The sequence below is a fragment of the Symsagittifera roscoffensis genome, chromosome 2, assembly GCF_963678635.1.
Source record: "Symsagittifera roscoffensis chromosome 2, txSymRosc1.1, whole genome shotgun sequence".
NCBI lineage: Eukaryota > Metazoa > Xenacoelomorpha > Acoela > Convolutidae > Symsagittifera > Symsagittifera roscoffensis.
The window spans coordinates 81,164,140-81,184,544 of NC_087063.1; the positions used below are offsets into that span (position 1 = coordinate 81,164,140).

The 20,405-nt window shown below is 35.3% G+C and overlaps 1 protein-coding gene across 3 annotated transcripts; it reads left to right on the top strand.

Annotated features, from left to right (window-relative positions):
- The first annotated feature begins 350 nt into the window (after positions 1-350).
- On the top strand, positions 351-18,647 carry LOC134840620 (polypyrimidine tract-binding protein 1-like). Of its 3 annotated transcripts, none has more exons than XM_063856554.1 (14): positions 351-440; positions 6,200-6,446; positions 6,637-6,668; positions 6,750-7,154; positions 7,384-7,545; positions 9,517-9,823; positions 9,912-10,007; positions 10,340-10,515; positions 10,793-10,826; positions 12,200-12,292; positions 12,912-13,128; positions 13,268-13,345; positions 15,015-15,078; positions 16,924-18,647. In XM_063856554.1, exons 2-14 carry the CDS (start codon positions 6,326-6,328, stop codon positions 17,095-17,097), a joined length of 1,959 nt encoding a protein of 652 aa, XP_063712624.1. In that variant the 5' UTR covers positions 351-440; positions 6,200-6,325; the 3' UTR covers positions 17,098-18,647. The 3 variants fall into 3 exon arrangements, with proteins under 3 accessions (XP_063712624.1, XP_063712622.1, XP_063712623.1); XM_063856552.1 differs by lacking the exon at positions 351-440 and adding an exon at positions 1,274-1,627; XM_063856553.1 differs by lacking the exon at positions 351-440 and adding an exon at positions 4,126-5,693.
- The last annotated feature ends 1,758 nt before the right edge of the window (positions 18,648-20,405 follow it).

The window sequence follows — 20,405 nt, forward strand, 5'->3', positions numbered from 1 at the left end:
TCTTTGTCAAAAAATTGATTCATTTTATTTATGTTATATTTTTTCGTCTTGTTGATAATATTTTGCGACGATCAACTGTTATCGACATTATTGGATCTAGTTTCGCATTTGGTGGATTTTTCCCTTTGATTTATGAGAAAGAATTCCGAAACGTGCGTGCGCTTCCGACGAATATAATTTCGACGTTGTATGCTTTCTAAGCAGTTTTTGCCGAATCTAATTTATGACCGTTTTAAGCTCTGTAATTGTGAATTTTATTATTTCACGCTTTGGTGTGTGATATCTTAACTAGATCACGCGTGTTCTACCAACAAACTGTTGTTCACGTTTTTCATTGTGAAATTCATTTCAGATTTGTCGTTTGTCTGTTGAGTTGATTTATTCTTCTCCCGTTCATTCTTCGATTCATCAGTTTCGTCTGTGCCAATTGCGATGGAGAGGTAAGTTGTTAAATGATTCCGGATTTAATTGCAATGCCTGTTCTTATTACTGGTGTCTATCATAACAACTGACGTTTTAGTTACAAACTTTATAATGAACATCTTTCTAATCCTAATCTAAAGGTTTGGGTCTTTTCTTTCTGGTAATAAAAACGCTTAAATGTTGCAAAATCTTCAATCTGATTTCGTACATAAACAGTTCATACAAAGAATTTTTTGCAATATTAAAGGCGTTTTGATTTCGTTGAAAAAGATTTCATTCAGATCTGCCAAATGTATTGTTCGAAGTGAAAAATTGAAACCTTTGGTCTTTTTAATTAAAAGTTAGGTTTATTTTGGCTGGTCTGAATGGCGTTACTCGTTTAAGTTCTGTTCTGTCTAAAAAACTGTCTAACTGATGATTTTTATTCCCGATGGTCTCAATTCTGAAGGTGAATGTATGTATGTGTATTTTATCCAGAAAAATTTGTGAAATTGATTTAAGTCAGTTAAAAGTCAGCGTCTAAGTTGATATGTTTTTCACCGATAGAAATGCGATCTTCGAGAATATCTTACGCGACAACTCCTTGCATGATCTCTACGGTAATTTTGTTTTAGTTTCCAGTAAGTATTGAAAGTGATTTTACAATAATGGTGCTTTCATATCACTTCCTTAAAGGTCTTAATTTTTGATTGAAAATATGTTTGCGATGAATCTTTTTGAGTTCCATAACAGCTTATATATTTTTTGAATTTTCAAAATGAATTGTACATATTAGTGTTAGTAACGGATCTGTAAAAATGGCGATTTTACCAACATTCATTTTTTATGATCATCTAATTGTAGACTTGTTGTGACGCGAAAGTTCTTTAGCTTTCGAGTGTTTTCATTGCTGCATTTATTACTAGAGCACACTTAGCAGCGTGTGTTTCTTGCCAAATTAATCAGCAGGTTTTAGCAGAACTCATACATTTTTTCGTTTACTTTAGCAGCTGAGTTTTACTTCTATTTATTTTCGCATCTATCGAAAGTCTTTCTTTTCTCTTCACACTGTGCTTTTGAATAAATTAGATTTTTTACGACTTTATAAGCTTGTATTACGGGATTAATTATTAAACTATTCTCAAAACTATTCACACAGTTAAGGAATATCCACAGATTAATTTTGAACCGTGTTATGAGTTACTTTGATGAGGTTTGGATGAAGGTTAGTTGATACTTCGAATGTCTTCAAATTTTTTTTCTCATCGGAAGTAACTGTTTCAATCTTTCTAATTTATCAACTTACATAATTTTCAAGAAAACTTCTTTGTAAATGTTTGCATGTGTGATAAAAAAACTTAATTTAAAATTGAAATTTCGTGAAAGGCTTTCGAATTTTTAATGGATGGGCACTTAAAAATCAATCAACGATGAGTATCACCAAAACTTTCGCTATACAATTTTTTTGTTACGAATTTTAGCATTTTTCTGAAAATCATGATTTTCTGATTGGCGTTTCACTGCTATTTACTATCACCAATAACACGCTCGAAACTGACATGAATCGAAGCAACTGTGGCGTAGGGTAAATTTTTAATTCTGTTAATTTTTGTGTTCACCCAAAGAATTCTCATAGGGGGTAAACGAAGATATTTTATTTAAGCCTTATCATACAGGATCTGGGTTGTATAAAGAAATTTACAATAAATATCGGTCTCGAGAAAATCTGGTTTTTCAGCAATTCTCATTATTATTATTAATTATTAATCTTGCGATAAGCAAGTTATTGCAATAGGGTACTAGATTTTTTCCGTAAAAACATAGTTCACAATACTCTTCTAGACTCATCTCTAATTTCGTAGCTTTCCCGGCTTTTTTAGCCTAGAGCTAACGAATACGCCTGGGACGTCAATGGTGTTGGGTTCGAAACTGACCAGGTCCTTTTTTTTCGAATGGGAAATATTCCGTTTCAAATGAAGTTCTCGGCAAACTATTTGTCTGCTTATCTTTTTTCGGCCTAATTGTCACATCTTGGAATCGTTTTTTTTTTTGCTGTGCGCATTTTTCTTCATGTTATTTAAAGTGTTTTATTTACTCCTGCAAATTGTAATTTTACTTACCTTGACTTCGTATTTTTTTGTTTCTCTTAAGAACTTTACTCGGCCAAATTTTTTTCGGCCTTTCTTATCGGCTTAGTGACCTATTTTTGCGTGGTCGTTCACGATACACAATTTTTACTCTCCCCGCATTTTGTAAGTGGGTTGTGTTTTTGCCACTCGGTTTGTTGAAATTTCTTTTTTCTCGGCTTAGCAGATTTAGGCTGGTTTTATATCGGCTTAGTAGCCTCTTTTTGCGTCGTTTGATGCGCCTGTGCTATGAAGGGAAGGGGGACATAAAAAAAAATTTAATTAGTTTTGAATTTATTGAAGTTTCGGCTTGAAGAGTTTCTGCTCAGGTTTTTTTGGCTTTGTCGTTGCTTGGTTAATGTTCTTCTGTTTGAGCATATCTTTATTCATTTTGATAATATAGTTGTTTCTCAAGTGTGCGAAGCGCAGCTTCGCCTCTGTTTTATTATTAGTTTCTTTTTAATTTTTTATTTTTCTTTGCTCCGTTTCCATAGTCTGCTTTATTTTTTGTTTTGGATGCTTTGAGTTTTATTTTTTATCTTCAGAACAAACCTTAAAATTTGGTCTCGCGATTTGGATTCTTTACTCAAGTGATCTAGCATATTACGATTTCACTTTTTTAACCCAACTCGCAAATGAAAGTGCTCATTTACTGGGTCTTTGCTGGCATAGCGCTGATAATTAATATTATCTTTTGTATCCGCTATATTGATCGCTAGTGTTTAACGATTGTCAAGAGAAAATGGTGCAGATGCGATAAATTGATACTCTTACTCTGAATATTGGGGGTTCGATTCCGGTCGAAACTTTCTTGTTCTAATTTTTACCTTTCCATAATTTTCTTTTGTGTCTGTATTTAAGTTTCAGTTTAAATTCATTTTCTGAAAGGAAGACAAGAAACGATCTTCGAATTTGTGATTGGCCTCAAGTTTTGATAGTGATTTTTTTTCAGAGTTTCTAATGGAATAAAAAATGTCTATGATCCAGTTTTCTCTATATGGGTTGGTTCTTAGATAAAGTGCCAGTCTTTGAAATTATATATTTTTCTCCGAAATTCGAAAACTTAAGAGTTTGTTTGAAAAGTAATTCAATTTTTTCAGTTGCTTTGAGTTCATTGACTTTATTGCAACTGTCTGCTGGCTTTGTTTTGACCTTGCCTGTCTCGAAATTTAGTCTCATGGGCTGTTGGCTATTTTTCCGATAGAAAAAAAACATGATTCCGCCTTTCTCCTTTTGCGATTTGGATCGTTTGAATTTTCTATCGTAGGTAGTTTTCCGAACGATTTTGGGTTTTTTCGTCGGTATTAAGAGGATATTTTCAAAAACATGAAGTATTTTGGTATCGAAAAACAATGAATCGAGATTCTTTTTTCTTTTCCTTGAAAATTACCGTGAAAATTACCGCCCTTCGCTGCTGTTAGAGTGTACATCATGTGAGGCTTACTTTTTTCGTCACATTTGGTATTTACTGTTTGTTTGTAATGCCAGCAAAATTGCGCATTTAGCCTCAGTATGATTAATCGTACTGTGCTAGGTGCTGTTTATATGTGTAATGATTGCTATCTAATTTGGCCGTGTACACCTGCGTCTTAAGCCATTATTAATTAAGTCTTGCTCAAAGGTTCCGTTCTTCGAACAATCGTGCCGTCGGAAATCCTTTCTTGTAGTTGATTGAGTAATGTGGAACAAAACAAAAAGTAGAAGATTTAGTGGAATATACTCGGTTGCTAGACGGATGATCGATAGTCCGGTTGTTTGTTTGTTTTTCTTTTTTATTTTCTGCTGGTTTCCCCCTTTCCCCGTTTCATTTCTAATCCGGCCTCTATTGTTGACTGAAATTGAAAATTTATTAAAATTTTAATAATTCATATTCCTCTCCAGCCTTCCGCCTCTAATGTCCATACTTCATAATTTCGCTCTTTTGTGTATTTTCCAAGTCTATTTATCACCAGAGTTGAGCTGCGATACTATGTTTGTTGTTGTGTCTTATGCATCTTTTTTCTGTCTTTTGCTATTTTTGTACAGTACAGCAAGGATCAAAACTGTTAGTTGTGACTCCAGAAATGGAATAATAAATATGAGGCAAGAATATGAATGAGTGGCGCGCACAATTATTATTTTTCACAGTTCACTTCTGCAGTAGAGTTGTTTGGTGATGCGAGGCCACGGCGACGTCAGCCAGTAGTTAGGCAAGGCTAGGCAGGCAGGCAGTCAAGCTAGTACCGGCTTCTTTCTTTCTTTCTTTCTCTTTTTTATTTTCCCTTCTACTTTTGTGCCAAGTCTTTTTCCGCTATTAGCTCCCACTTTGGTTGTTTGTATTTACTCTATCCAGTATAGCTCGCTGGTACTCTTCAATGCAACTGTTTATTGGGATAAGATTGGGATCCAGCTCAGCTGATGAAAAATAAGAACACTCTTCAATTCTGTTCTCTGAATTATTCATAACGCCATTCAATACTTCAGCTTCTTTAATCTAGTTTTTTTTTTACCACAGCACTTAAATAGCTCGCCTTTTAAGTTTCGACTAGAACAAAAATTATTGTCTAAGTCTAGCAGTATTTACCTGTAGTGCCTTCTGATTTTTCGTTTGGTTTATTCTTGTTTTCTTTGGCGCGGTAATTAAAAAAGTGCCTAACCAAATGCGTCAAATACCGATTCGAGTTTAGTCTTGACAAAAACATAAAAGAGCTCATTTATACTTGATATACAAATCTCTAGTTAATTTTTGGCTGCAATGTCTTGCTGGTGTTATGAACAAAAGTAAAAATAAAAATTACGTGTTTAGATTTGGTTGAAAAGTGTATGAATGAGTGCGCATTGCATTGACTTGTTTTAACATCTGTGGGTGCGTGATAAGTTTCTAAGCTCCATCTGCGACCGCGCTTGACAATTCAGTTGTAACTTTTTCACTAGGAACAAACAACATCAATGCTCTGTTGGAATCATTAAACCATTCCTTCCTTGCAAAAAATAATAACTCAAAACAAACTATTATTTTTGCACAAACGAACGAAACTATAAAAAACACTATCCTCATATATTGTTATTCCATTCAACTGGATTACTTTTTATCATTCAGTCAGAAATCAATAGCCAAAAATTTGGCGCCTCTTAATTTCCATTTATAGCTTTATTTCGGCAAAATTATCAGCGCTTTAAATGAAGGTTGGTATGCTCGTTTTTTTTTCTTTATATATAATTATTAGGTCTATAAGGAAGTGATATTGAGGTGCTAATTTCAATTTAGTGGCAATGTAAGCTTCTCGGTTTGAGAACCTGCCAAAAGATTTGTTGATGTTTTGATATTTCTTCTGCTGCCAAACTTTCTGGACTTAAAAATTTCTGATCTTTGCTTTTTATCTGCTCCGCGTTCTTGCGTTGGTTCTGTTTGTTCTTATGATCCAAACCCAAATCTGTACTCGACCTGTCTTGTATTTCTTATTTCTGGGGGCCATTTTTGAATGAATTTCGAATATCATGTCAACGAAGTCGAGCTTTATTGAATTTTGGAGAAGCTAGATTGCAAACAATGAGTATCAATACGCTTATATATTTGTTCAAGTGTTGGGTTGCGATATTCTGAAATTCTTTCAACTTGGGAATTGGCCTCCGTGTTCTATCCTCTTATTTCCTGTCACGTGAATCTCACTCTCTTTTCTCTTTCCCTCTAGCGTGGTTCCGATGCAGACCTGTTCACCCCGACGCCGGCTGCAGTCGCCAGTGCTCCGGCAACCGCGGCCGGCCACTACGCCTCCGCCCAAAACGTTGCCCAGGGCTCCCAGCCTAACGCACAGCAAATGATGCATCCCCACCTAGCCAGTCAGCTGGCAGCCCTGGGAGCAGCCGGCGCGGGCGGGCCCGGGTCCCTGCCCGGCTACGGTGGAATCTCGGCTGCTAATATGAACATGTTTCAGCAAGGTAGGACTAACTTCTATCTATGTCATCATTGCGCTGTTATTGTACAATCATTATTCACAACTTTTTCTTTTCAAATCCTCATTTATCTGAATTTCGATGATTCTTTCTGTTAACTCAACATTTTTTAAGTGTTGGTACGGTTCTTGATTTCGCCCTGACCTTAAAGCTAGATCTGAGTTTGATGTTTTAGTGTCGCAGTTTGCAGGAAACGACGCCAAGAAGGTATGTTTATGCTTGATTCCCAATTTCAATCAAAACAGAATGTTTCGTTAATTGGGATGTTGATTGGGTGGTGATTTTCAGGTGAAACTGGACACATTCACAGGCGGCCCAGGAATCCAAGGAGGTCAGCCGAATCAAAATTATCATGGACCAGGAGTCCAACATCAGCAACAACAACAATTGGGAAATCTTGGAGGCTGTTTGCCTCCATCTAGATACGTGACCATCAGCAACCTCCCGGAAGGAACAACTCAACAGGAAATAATTGGACTGGGAATTAAGGATGGAAAAATCAGTGCGGCTCATGTTGAAGATATGAAGCGACAGGGGTATCTGGCGTTTGAAGAGGAACACATGGCTGTCCAGATGGTGTCCCGTTGCAGATCATCGCCTCCAATTCACAGGGGAAACCAGCTCTCGGTCTCCTTTGGATCGGCTAAGGATATGAAGCAAGTTTCAAACACGAACAACAGCGGTCATTATATGGTTAGTCTCAATTTGTTTCCTCAAACATAGTAACGTAGATTGATAAGCTATAGTTTTCAGGTTTATTCATTGAGTCTTCATTTAGTTAAATGATTTTTTTGTGAGATATCACCATCTCAATGAGTCGTCTTTTTCTTTGAGGGAATTAATTTTTCGTTCTTCGTAAAAAATTGCTTTTCAAATGATATAATGAAAGTCAATGGTGGTTGATTGAATCTGCTGTTTGCAGAGTTCCGGTAGAGGCGGAGGAAGTCCAGACACAGGTGCCTCCATGCACTATGGCGGCGGAGGAGGACCAGTTGGCGATGAGAGGACAGTGCTGCGGGTGATTGTAGAGATGGGCGAGAACACTAATATCTACAGTCAGGTCAACCTGGAAGTACTGCACCATGTAAGTGATTTCACCATAAATGAATGAAGTGAGTTCACGCTCAATTTCACGCTCACTTTTGTTCACGCTCAATTTTGATTTTTCTTTGTTTTAAAAAGAAGGCAAACTCCTTTATCAAACAGCAAAAATGTAAAAGTCAATAAAAACTAAATCGACTTCTAATTTCGAAAACGGAATTTAATTATCAGATTTTCCAGCGAAATAAAAACTTTACCTATTGGTCCAGTTTTTTTCAAATTGAGTTAATTTTATCAAGAAGTACCAATCATGAATTGTTCGTGAAATTCTAAGAGCTTTAAAGGAGTATATTTTTTCTTCAAAATTCGTAAGTTGAAGTTTTTTTCAAAAAACAGGTCAGTTTTTTTCCTGTTTTCTTGCGTTGATTACTATTTTCCAACTGTCAGTTGGCTGTGTTTACCTTTGCGATTAACAAGGCTTTTGTAATCAGACACTGGACTCTTTCCAGAAAAAAGTTTGTTCACAGGATTTTCTTGGTGGACTCCTCAGTTAACTTCATCAACATAGTGGTCCGGATTTCAATTCTTGTAATTTTTACAAACTAAAACTCTGCTGCTTCAAAATTAATTGTAAGGCTATTGTTTGTTTTTTGTCGGCTGACAGTGGTGATTTTAATTATCCGGATACAACTAACAAAACTTAAAATTAAAAATGTGAAAAGACAAAAAATGCCTAGGTTTTAGCTGAATTCAATAGCAGTTCAATTCGGGTCCAAAATTTCTTTATTTTATCCAGTCAATCAAAAATGACTACCGGCAAAATTACGAGCTCAATTGCTAACCAAATTATATCAAATTGGCCCTCTTAAGTAGGCAATTTCTTAAGTAGGCTCTTAAGTACGCAATTTCTTATAATCTTAATTATTAGCTCAATTTTTTTGTTAGTTGTATTTTTTCTTCGAACTCAGGATTTCATCCTATTTTTAGGCTGCCATGCTATTTTTATTGTATCGCAAGTGACGCAAAGCTCTGATTCGCCTCTAAGTTTAATTTTTAATATTTGTTCTTGCTGTATTATCTTCTTCAATCGCTCTGAAACAAGAAAAACAAAAAAAAAGATAGAAAAACATTGCAAATTTTGAATGTTTTTTTTTTCGCTATCAAATTCATTTTCATTTTTGTCATTAAAACTAGTGTGTTTGAAGCGTTCTGGCATTCTTTGTAATACTAGCAACCTTTAATACGTTCGGTTTCTATTGATATCTTCATTATGGCTGCAGGAAATCGAGTTTCCTTCTTAAATATTAGCTTTTTTCATCTACGGTATCAGAGCAATTTTTTCGGAATTGCATTTTGATTTTTCAATTTTTTTAGACGCAAGGCAGCTATGGATAGGGTTTCATATTTTGATCTATCTGATTTTCTATATTATCTGATTAAATTATTTTGAAAAAAAAATCCAGATTTTCCTTCTCACAAATGAGTACTTCGACTAGGTTGAATTTGTCACATTGGCAGATTTGCTTTTATGATTTATAAGGTTTTTTAAAATGCACGAGTTTTACTTAATCTTGAAAAACGTAAATGTATGTAGGAAGTCGCAGTTTTCCTGATTGACATTTTTTTCTGCCTGAGCGCTGGCTTTTTTTGAATCGCTAGTGGTACGGAGATCCCCTTCGCCCTCGTGCTCTAAATTCAGTTGGGCTCTAAAATAGAAATGTTAGCCTAGCAGTTCTTCTGGTTCCCAGTCGAGGAAAAACGAAGGTTGAAATTTCACCCAACCGTGGTTTCCAATCAGACAGCCACTGGAAAATTAAGGATGTCGTGGTGTTGGTTAATTTCAAAGAATTTCTGAGTATTATATGGACCGCCAGCTATCTTACTTCAATAAATGGAGCTTATCACCAATTTTGTTGGAAAGTGCTGTTATCTTGAGCGATATGTAAAAATATTAACATCAGAGAACACTTTATCAAATTATACGATAATAAATTCAAATGGTATTTGGTTTCAGTTGTTCAGCAGAACTGGCCAGGTGTTGAAAATCATCACCTTTGCGAAACCTGGATACCCACAACAGTTCCAGGCACTAATCCAGTACAACGAGCCCAGGTCAGCCCAGACAGCAAAGGAGAATTACGACGGACAGAATCTGTACTACGGGTGTTGTCCTCTCAAAGTAGAGTACTCGAAACTCACGAATCTGAATGTGAAATATAATAACGAGAAGAGCCGTGATTATACTAGACCAGATCTGCCGACTGGAGAAAACACAACACCTGTGATGGCGAACCCAATGGATCAGACTACACTGGCGCTAGGTAAAGATGTTTTAACTATTCATCATGTGAAAAAGAACTTCTTTCGATCTCAAGTTGTTTACAAGAATTATTTAACATTTTGTTTTAGCTGCTCAACAAGGACTTCTGAATCAGTTTGGAATAAATCCAGCCGCATTGGGCTCCCAATACTCGATCAATCCAGCCGCCTTCAGCCAGCTTACACGTACGTTGCTGTTACAATCAAGAAACAGTTTTGTGTTTTATTTGAATGATTGACTCAACTTTTGTGTTTCATTGAAACTCTTCAATGATCTTAATGTTTTTTCCAATGGTCTTAAAAAATTGTGCTCTATTCAGTTAAAAATTTTTTTTAACATATAAGTAATGCGTCTATTTAGTTCAACCGTCCGCATATTATGAGCCCATGAATATTCTGGTTTTCCGTGAGTGTAAATTAATATCTCAATGTTTCTTTACGTGTTTCTTTCTACTTCGACGTTTTCATACTACTTCTACCTTTAAAATTTCCAATTTTCAGAAATTTTATTGTTTCAGCGCAAAATGGTCTGCCGGCTGGAAACTCGACGACAAATTTGATCAACCAGCTCAGAGCAAACCAATTGCCCCCCGCCCTGACTCTCCCAATGGGAATGACCCCCGCGGGAATGGTGATGGGGGCGTCCCCGGCCAATTCCAACTGTGTATTGCTTGTTGGGAATCTCGACACAGTGGTGAGTCTTCTTTCCTCACTCAGTTTATTTTTTCCTTAATTTTCACCTGACTACCAGGTTTTCATTCCCAAAACATCCTCCTCCATCAATGAGTTTTCCATCAATGTTGTTTTGTTTGCTTTAACAATCTATCTGATTTTACAAACAAGTGTTTAGCACATACATGGATACGGAAGGCTATACTACTTTTTTTCTTGCCTCCTCTAAAGACGTTTATTTTTCTTTGACGCTGTAAATCTTTTCTGTGTAATTTTCAACTTTGCTCACATTTCTTTAGAAAGTCACATGCGATGGTCTATTTACTCTCTTCGGTACGTTTCATTTCCTTTCCATTCCTTATTGCATGATATCTGTTCTTCTGTGCTGCTAACCGATGACTGCAACCAATATAATCAGATCTCTTTTGCAACCCCCCAACTCCTGTTTTCATAATACCGAAGCACCACCGGTAAAAAAAATCAATACGCCGGTTGGTGTATTGATTTTTTTTAAGGTAGCTATCACATGAAAACTTAAAACTTGTAACGGGATCTTTACTCGGCTCATACCCGTTTTGCAATAGGGGGGGGGGGGATTGTTAAAAAGAGATCTGTTTAATCTAACTTTCGTGATTCTTGATTTAATGCATGTGGTCGGCTGTGAACCCAGGGTTGTGCGAATAATCACCACACTAATATTAATATTCTTGCTGTTATGAGAGAATATGCATGCGTGTAAGGCAGAAATATGGGCGAAATTATCAAATATGTTGTATCGCATGCAAAGTGGCCACTAATTAGCTAATTGTTTTGAGATCCCGTCAATCGGTGAGAGGTAGTTGGATATTATAGGGTTGAATCATCAATATAAATGATATAATCAGGGGGCCAATCTAATATTTTTTGGATACTTAGTGGGAGAGAATTTTAGGGAAAATATCTAAAATTTTGCAATTTTTTTTCGCGCAAATTGAATAATCGAGCTCTCCTAAAACAGTTAAAATCTCTTTAAAATAAGCATATATACGCGCGAAAAGCGTCTTTAGAAAAATTAGGGTTCGGCCATCAAAAATGGATGTCATAAAATAATGCCAAAATGGGAATTGGGAGTCAAATTCCTGAAATGAAGTCCCCCTAAATCCGCCCCTGGGTATGATCAAACTGAAAATTTAATTCCATATGGCCTTTGGATCATTATAACGACTGTATGCGATCCCTTATGTTGAGTACGAACCTGCGTCGCACCGAATGAATTGCATGCTTGGCGGTACTGCTGATACAAGTTAGAAAAATGGTTCCCTGAAACTAAAGCAAGGCTGAATATTTCCTCATCAGTTATATAAGCAAGCTTTTCTTAAAAGTCAGATGGTTGGATTCATATCGTAATCAGTTATTGGATCAAGTTAACATCCCCCCCCCCCCCCCCCCCCCCAAATGGACCAAGTTAAGATCCTCTCCACCCCAGCGCTTAAATTAAATTAAATGTAAAATGCTCGATTCTGATTGGCTGAAAATTCCCAACTTAGAACCAAGTTAACATCCTCCCCCTAAACGTGTTTAGGGGGGAGGATGTTAACTTGGTCCCAGTTATTTCCTGGAAGCCATCTGTAGTTTAGTAAACTATCTGCCAAACTTTCGTCTGGTACTATTTCTGCTGCCTTTTAGTGGTAATTGATAACGATGTTCATCTGTGATGTGTTCTTCAGGAGTGTATGGGGATGTGCAACGTGTGAAGATACTGTTCAATAAGCAAGATAGTGCACTTATACAAATGTCCAATGAAGAGCAGGCGAAGCTAGGTAACAAATTACGAATTATTTTTATAAACTTGATATAGCTCATTTTATTGTGCCAATTAATGAAGTTAAGACAAGTTTATATGAATAATGAACGTAGTGAGTACTCTTATATAGGTCTTACTGAATTTCAGGAAAAAGTCGAAATTTGTTCTCGCTCAATTTGATTTTTCGCGGTTTGACTTTAGATTTCTTTTTAAGTTCAGATCATTTTTTGTTAAAAGGAAGTCAAACTCCACTATCGAACAGCAAAAGTGTACAGGTCACGAAAATTGTGATCGACTTCTGATTTCGAAAATGGAAATTAATTACCTGATTTTCCAGTGAAATAAAAGTTTTACCTATTGATCCAGTTTTCTCAAATTGGGGTAATTGTAGCAAAAAAGTGTCCATCAGAAATTGTTCTACAAATTCGAAGAGCTTTAAGGCCTATTTTTTTCTTCGAAACTCAAAAGTTGAAGGCTCTTGTAAAAACAACTGTTTTTTTTTTTCAATTTCCTTGCGTTCATTACTCTTTTCCAACTGTTAGTTGCCTTGTTTAAACTAACATTTTTAAACGTTAATTATCTGAATTAATAGCTGATTCTATTGTAAATGAGGACAATAATATGGGTTTGTGTAGCGATGGACAACTTGCACGACGTGAAAGTATATGGACGTGAGATGCGTGTTTCCATGTCTAAGCACCAAGTAGTCCAGCTGCCGAAAGAGGGCCAGCAAGATGCCGGACTCACCAAAGACTACTCCAATTCGCCCCTGCACCGTTTCCGCAAACAGGGCTCAAAAAACTTCCAGAACATATTCCCGCCTTCAGCCACTCTCCATCTTTCAAACATCGCGTAAGTTCTTAACAAGTTTGTTAATGGAAAAAGAGTTATTCAATACTTGGGTGACTAAATGTATTATATCTGCTCTTTGACTTCTGAAACTTTTTGATTGGATAAGCTGTGGTAAACCTTTGATATTGTTTTGTTTCAGACCAGGAGTTACTGAGGAACAGGTGCTGGAAGCATTCAACAAGAAGAACATAGAGGTCATGTCCTTCAAATTTTTCCCGTAAGTTTCTGTCTGAGCCAAAATGAAAGGTTTTTGATGTCGAAAATTTGGTTAATGAGCTTAAAGGTGATATCAGATTTAACCGAAGCTGAATCTCATACCGCTGCTGGTCACAATTTATGTTTTAATTAGCAAATAGTGAAACATCATAATTGACGCCCTGTAAATGAAGACTCAACTTCATACGATCTTCGCTATATTTAAGTCTGAAAAGAAAAAAGTTTTTCTTGACGCAGAGTCGCTAAATGTAAGGCGTATTGTTTTTTTCGTTTCGTGAAAGTTTTTTTCCAGATCAAATTTTCTGTGTGTGATTTTTGGTTTCTTGGGTGTGATTTTTGGTTTCCAAGTTTTTTGTATGATTTTTGGTTTCTTCAATTCAAGTTCATTTTTTGTTTATTTCACTTTTGGTTTCTTTTAATTCTAGTTCAATTTCTAATCAGATGGCAAATTAGGCTCTCGGGCCAGAAAGGCTCGAATGGAGCACAAAAACGCGAATAACTTATAGCCTACAGAGTGAATTTCATATTTAAGAATTCTCAGCGGAATAGAAAATTTACCAATTGATTCAGTTTTTTCACATTGGGTTAGTTTTATCAAACAAGTTCAAACACAAAATATTCTCAAGCAAAGAGTTTTAAGATTTTTTCTTTGAAACTCAATTTATTTGCAATTTTTCTTCAAAAATTGTTTCGAAAAAAAATCGTTTTTTAAGAGTGGATGAACGCAGTGATTATTTAGGTCGCGATGATTTTCAGGAAAAGTCTTAACTTATTTTAAGCTCAATATTACTTTTTCGCTGTTTGACTGTTGATCTCTTTTTCAGCTCAGTTCATTTCCTTTGTTCAAAGTAAGGCAAACTCCACTAACGAATAGTGAAAGCGCAAAGGTCACTAAAAAAGGTTATCTGAAAAAGATTAGCGCAAAGGTTATCGAATTTCCCAGTGAAACAAAAACTTTACCTATTGATCCAGTTTGCTCAAATTGGGTTACATTAATCAAAAAAAGTGTCAGTATAGAGCTTCATTCGAAACTTCAAGTTTTTTTCAAAGATAAATCAGTTTTTTTTCTGTTAACTTGCGTTCATTGACTTTTTTCCAACTGTCTATTTGCTGTTTTTTTTGAAACTGCATGTTGGCTTTGTTTTGGTTTTTTGATAGCCAAAACATAATGAATTCGGTTGTACTATGATACCAGTTTGGGGCCAGTATGGATGTAAACATTACTCTTTTTCCTCGGCCCTTATTTCAAAGTTTCTTTTTTAGGCTTGAGATTAGCAAGCGTTATCAAATCGGAATATAGTCTTTTTCGGGTTGACAACTAGTTGAACAGAATCAATTGAAATTTTTCATCCTTGGCTCATATTAAATCAAAATCATGGCGTCAATTCTGGTATGATGCGTATAGGTAACGCTTTGCTTGGGTTGAATCCTTGCAGTGCGTTTCGACTCTGTGTCATCGCCCTTGCAATGTGCTCCGCTTCGCCTCTGTGTAATACTGTTCAAAATTGTGTTTACTTCAATTAAATGTATTTGTACCAGGGACGAAGAAGAAGGGTGAGAAGAGAATTCTATCTTTTTTTTGTTTCATATCTGTTGACTTTTCAAAGAGCTGATAATTGTCAATATTTTAGTTTAGAAAATTTAAGGAATTAATTTTTGTTTTGTTTCAGAAATGATCACAAGATGGCCTTGGTACAGTGTAGGAGTCGCGAGGAAGCTATAATGGCTTTAATTGTAAGTAAAGTTTGCGTGATGAGAAAATCTGATCAGCAAAAACAGAATACAATAGATAGCTACTGTGCCATCTAAATGTTCAGACCACGCAGTGCTTAATTCGCGGGGGTTGAAAATTACCAAAGGGTTGGACAGTTTATGGACAAGGGTGTGGGGGGGGGGGGGGGAGGGTTGTGTTCAAAATTTTCAATTGGTCCAGAGGTAAAGCCATCGCCTTTGCACTCTAAGATCAGTGGGTTCGAGTCACGGCCGGACTTGGTTGTTTTACAGTATGTGTGCAATTGAATTTTTTCAGGTAAAATTTGAATGGTCGGACTTTAATTTGTTTGCTAAAGTTTTATCGGCTGATTAGCCACATCACGAATTATGCATATGCTCTAAGAAATGTTCATTTTAGTTGCAAGTGAAAGAGTTGAATGCAGTTTCATTTAAACTATTAAAAGGTTGTCTGTTTTTTTTCTTAGTAAGTTCTGTATCGTTGCTAATTAAGAGTCGAGTCGATGAACGTAGTTCAGACTCATATATAGGTCGTGATGGTTTTTGTTCCAGGAAAAGTCTTCAAATTTGTTGAGGCTTAAATTTACTTTTTCCGGGTTTGACTTGATTTCTTTTTAAGTTCAGTTCATTTCCTTAGTTAAAAGGAAAGCAAACTTTAAACTTCACTATCGAATAACAAAAGTGTAAAGTTCAAGAAAAACATAATCGACTTCTAGTTTGGAAAGTTGAGTTTAGCTTTTTAGATTTCTTAGCGAAAATTAAAGTTTGTCAGTTCATCCAGTTTTATCAAATTGGTTGAATTTTATCAAGAAAATGTCCATTCATTTTTCTAGAACTTCGAAGAGCTCCTAGGATATTAATTTTTCCTTTGAAGTGCGAAAGATATGAAAAAAAAACACGTCAGTTTTTATGAGAGTAATGAGCGTAGTGAAGACTCTTATATAGGTCTTGCTGATTTTCTTTTATTTTTTTTTCAGGATAAAGTCTTAAAATGTGCATAAAAGTCTCTCATAACAATAGATGTGCGTTCATACATATTGAAGCATTTATGAATGCACTTAGATATATATGCACTTTTTGAGTTCAATTTAAATTCATCTGCTGAAAGTTACGTAAATAGCATTCTCCAAATACGAGCGTGGAAATCGCGCGAAAAAACATGAACGATTTCTAGTTTCGAAAGTGGAATTTATTTTTTAGAATTTTAACAATAAAAACTTTTTTTGTTAATCCAGTTTTCTCAAGTTGGGCTAATGGTATCAAAAAACCCCAGTCATAAATCGTTCTAGAAAAAGTTCACGCTCAATTTTGATTTTTCGCTGTTTGACTTGCGATTTCTTTTTAAGTTCAAGGCATTTCTATTGTTAAAAAGAAGGCAAACTCTACTATCGAACAGCAAAATTGTAAAGGTCACAAAAACGTGATCGACTTCTAATTTCGAAATAAAAATTACTTATCAGATTTACCAGCGAAACAATAGTTTTGCCTCTTGATCCTGTTTTCTCAAATTGGGTTAATTTTAACAAAAAAAGTGTCCATCAGAAATTGTTCCACGAATTCTAAAGTTGAAGATTTTTGAAAACACAAGTCGGATTTTTTTTCAGTTTACTTGCGTTCATTACACTTTTCCAACTGTCAGTTGGCTATGTTTCATTTTTTCGAATTCCTATGTTTTTACCGTTTTTGTTGTATCGCAAGAGATTCGAAGCTTGGCTTCGCCTCTGTGCAAACGGTTTTAACCAGAAAAAAATATTGCGGATTGAAGCCCAGCACAACTACTGAGTACTTTCACAATATTTGCTCGAAATATTTTAGTTTGAAATGGTTAATTGATATGATATGTTTTAGGAGACACACAACTACCAGTTAGGAGAGAACCATCACCTGCGAGTATCCTTCAGCAAGACCCAGATGGGAATGGGTGCAAACAGCGCTTCACAGCAGCACCAAAACCAGCACGGGCCTTCAATCGAGTCCGCGGGAGGGGCTGGGGACGCAATGAACATGCAACACATGGGCTGAGAAGTTACACCACTTTTAGAGGCAAACTCAACTGCATTCATTGCAGATTAAATTGAATTATTTCATTCTGGATGGAAAACAACGCAAAAACTATTTAAACACCGGAAAATTATTTTGAAATAGAGAAATTTACCCAACGTCGGCGCAAACATTTGTTATCATTGATCAAAAACTCAAATCTTCTCGTTGGAGCGATCAAAAAGAGCAGGCTTAGGGAAGTTAGCTTATACCCATTTAGATGTAATCGAATCAAACTTCCATGAAACTTCTTTATTATAGGGACCTGTGCTCAGCCAAATTATGAAATTCATCATTGTCATTACAATTACAAATCGAAACTCGTGTCTATTGCCTTAACCAAAACAGATGGTATTCAGTCATAAATTTGATTTCAATCATATCCTGATTCAGATGTGGTTCAGATTTTCAATGAACATGAGTTGTTTTGGTTGAGTAAATCGTTCATTGCAAAAAGTTCTTTAATTTTCATCTAATTTAAGTTCAGCTGGTGCTCAACGCTTCCGATTAACTATAATTACTAACATCTATTTCAAGTTAAATTATGTATGATGTTTAAGAAAGTAGTTTGCGCAGTGCCGTACGTATTGAAGTCGATGATGGTGATGATGTCACAAATTTTGACCGATTTATCCTGTTTTATGTTTTCCTGTCCTTCCTTGACCTTTCTTTGTCCTTTGACCTGCTGTGACCTTTGACCTTTTCTCCTCCTACCTGCTCCTCTTTTGTCCTCCTGAACTCCAGGTGGTCTCTAGTCATCTGTAAAGACCTCTTGTAGAATCAGAATCCTGCTATCATCAGTCGTTTTTTTTTCAGTCTAATCCCAATTGTCATGCGTCTAACACACACACACAACTCTTTTTCACGTCTGAATATCAAAGAATCAACGCACCCTTCACCCAAACTGCTATGAATTGAAATTTAATTTCTGAATACACCCTTAATAATTCAGTGCTTCAAGTGATATCGTGCTATCTAATTATAAAACCTTAACCTAAATTTGACCAATCTAGCTCTCAAGTTTGAAAAGTGCCTACTTGTTTTAACGCACCAGTCACTATTGTTATATTTATGGACCTAACGAGCCATGAATTAAAATAGAAAAAGTTAAATATAAATTCGGTGTTTTTTGGAAAGATTAATGTCCATTATTGCCAAGTGCTATCCCAGTGTCAGATCCATTCAATTTGAATCAATTCATTCCAGCGGTGAAGTAACGAAAAATTGTCAACCGCGTCTGCGTCTGTTTCCATTAAGTTTATTCTGTTCAAAGTTCAACGCGCATCCATCATTATGATAAGATGCACTCATTTTACATATCTAATATACGCTGCTAGCTGCGGCACTTTTACAATCAGTTTATGTGAGTAATTGGCATTTTGAATTATCAATGTTTTGGTTACTGAAGCGAAGTCTGTGTTTAAATGGACTTGCGAATGCTACTGTTTAATGGAATAATTGGACTAATGATACTAGAAATTTAAGTAAAAATTGTAATTTAGTTATTTTATTTAAATTAAAGTTCTGTTTAACTTTTTTTCTATTTTTCGTAGGATGAGCCTAGTCTATAATCTTCAGCTAAACGATTTAGAATGAATGTTTTCGGCAAAAACTACCTGGTATAAATCAAGGGATTTTTTAGAGTCAATGAATGTTTAATAAATTCAGGCTTTTACCCTCTGGAATGCCTGTCAAGGAACATTTCGCGCAACAATTTTTGTCCTCGTCAAGAACCGACTGGAAGGACATCTAAATCTCTTATATATATTTTTTCCGTTTTTATCTTTGTTTTTTGATGTTTGGTCGTGATTTTTTATTGATGTCAGTTTGTTCAGGCTAAATTTTTTTTGAATTTTAATTTCTTTTTAAGTTAGTTCATTTTTTGTTAAAAGAGGCAAACTCCACTATCGAACTGCAAAAATGTTAAGGTAATAAAAAATGTGATCTACTTCTAGTTTCGAAAGTGGAAGTTAATTTTCAGATTTCAGTGAAACAAAAATTTTACCCATTGATGCAATTTTCTCAACATGGCTTAATTTAGTCAAAATAATCATAAATTGCTCTCGAAATTCGAAGAGACTTGGGGTCATGATTTTTTCTTGGAAAATTACCAAATTGTTTGAAAAAAATGGACGCTTATTTGGTCTTGTATTGCAAATAGGGTTAAGGCCATATATTTTTATCTGTGAAATTCGAAAATTTAAGTTTTTTCAAAAATAAATCAATAAATATTTTTTCCCTTTACAAAAAAAAATCAATGCTTATGTCGACTTGTACTGCAAATAGGGTTAAAGCAGTATATTTTTTAATGAGAAGTTCGAAAATACAAGTTTTTGAAAAAAAATAAGTTTTTTTGTCTCTATTACAACAAATAACCATCGGAATGGGCCGAGTGACATATAATACTAATGCTCATTAAGCCGTGACTTGAGTGACGTGAAAATATTTCAATAATTCGGCCGAGTGTCGATAAAAATGGTTCAAAGTTTTTGAGTTCAAGTCAATTTTTGAGTTTAGGTCATATCGAATGATTAAGCGATCAAATAGCGTTTACTCTTAAAAATATAGGCTAGAAAACTAGGTGTTACTAACTAGAAAGAGTTTTTACTAACAAGTTTTAAGAGCTTCAAGTAGCTCTTTCTAGGCAAAATGTTTCTGAAAAGACTTTCAAATTCCTATGCAAAGAAATATTGATTTTTTTTTTCAATTTTTTGTTTGGTATTCATTTTTTTGTAGAAAGCTGTTATTGATTTTTCCTAATTCTCTAGTTTTTCACACGTTTGTATAGTTCTCTCCTTGCACAAAAAGTACACTAGTTTGAAGAAAAAGTTGATTAAATTATTTATGACCGTGGTTGGGAAATTCTGTGCTGCTTGCACAGCAATCTACCGTTCTTGTTTCAAGTGTTCATAAACTTTTTTATTAACAGATTTATGAACATTAAAAACAAAATTTATATCTTTCTTATGTAATTGCCTGCCAACGGATTTGAGCTGAGATAATTATGCATACTTGTCGGATTATTTTGTGCTCTCCGCGCAGCAACCGGCTTTTTTTTATTTTAAGACAATTTTTTGTGATGTTATGTTTTCGCTTTTTAAAACTTTATGTGACTCTCGAATTAGTTTCAACTTCAAAACAAATTTAAAAGATGATTGCTCTTTCAAACAAGAAAAATGTATTTGTTGCAAAATAGAGCTAAAACATGTCGTTTAAAAGTGAATTTTAATTCATTGGATTTCCCAGTGGAATAATAAAAAATCAAATAGACAAGCAATTTTCTCAATCTG

Bases quoted from the DNA above. Each gene is read 5' to 3' on its own strand.
- LOC134840620 (XM_063856552.1), top strand. From the start codon at position 1,598: ATGAGTTACTTTGATGAGGTTTGGATGAAG. The intron at 1,628-6,199 runs GTTAGTTGATAC...CTTTCCCTCTAG, and splicing joins TTGATGAGGTTTGGATGAAG to CGTGGTTCCGATGCAGACCT. The intron at 12,293-12,911 runs GTAACAAATTAC...GGGTTTGTGTAG, and splicing joins TGAAGAGCAGGCGAAGCTAG to CGATGGACAACTTGCACGAC.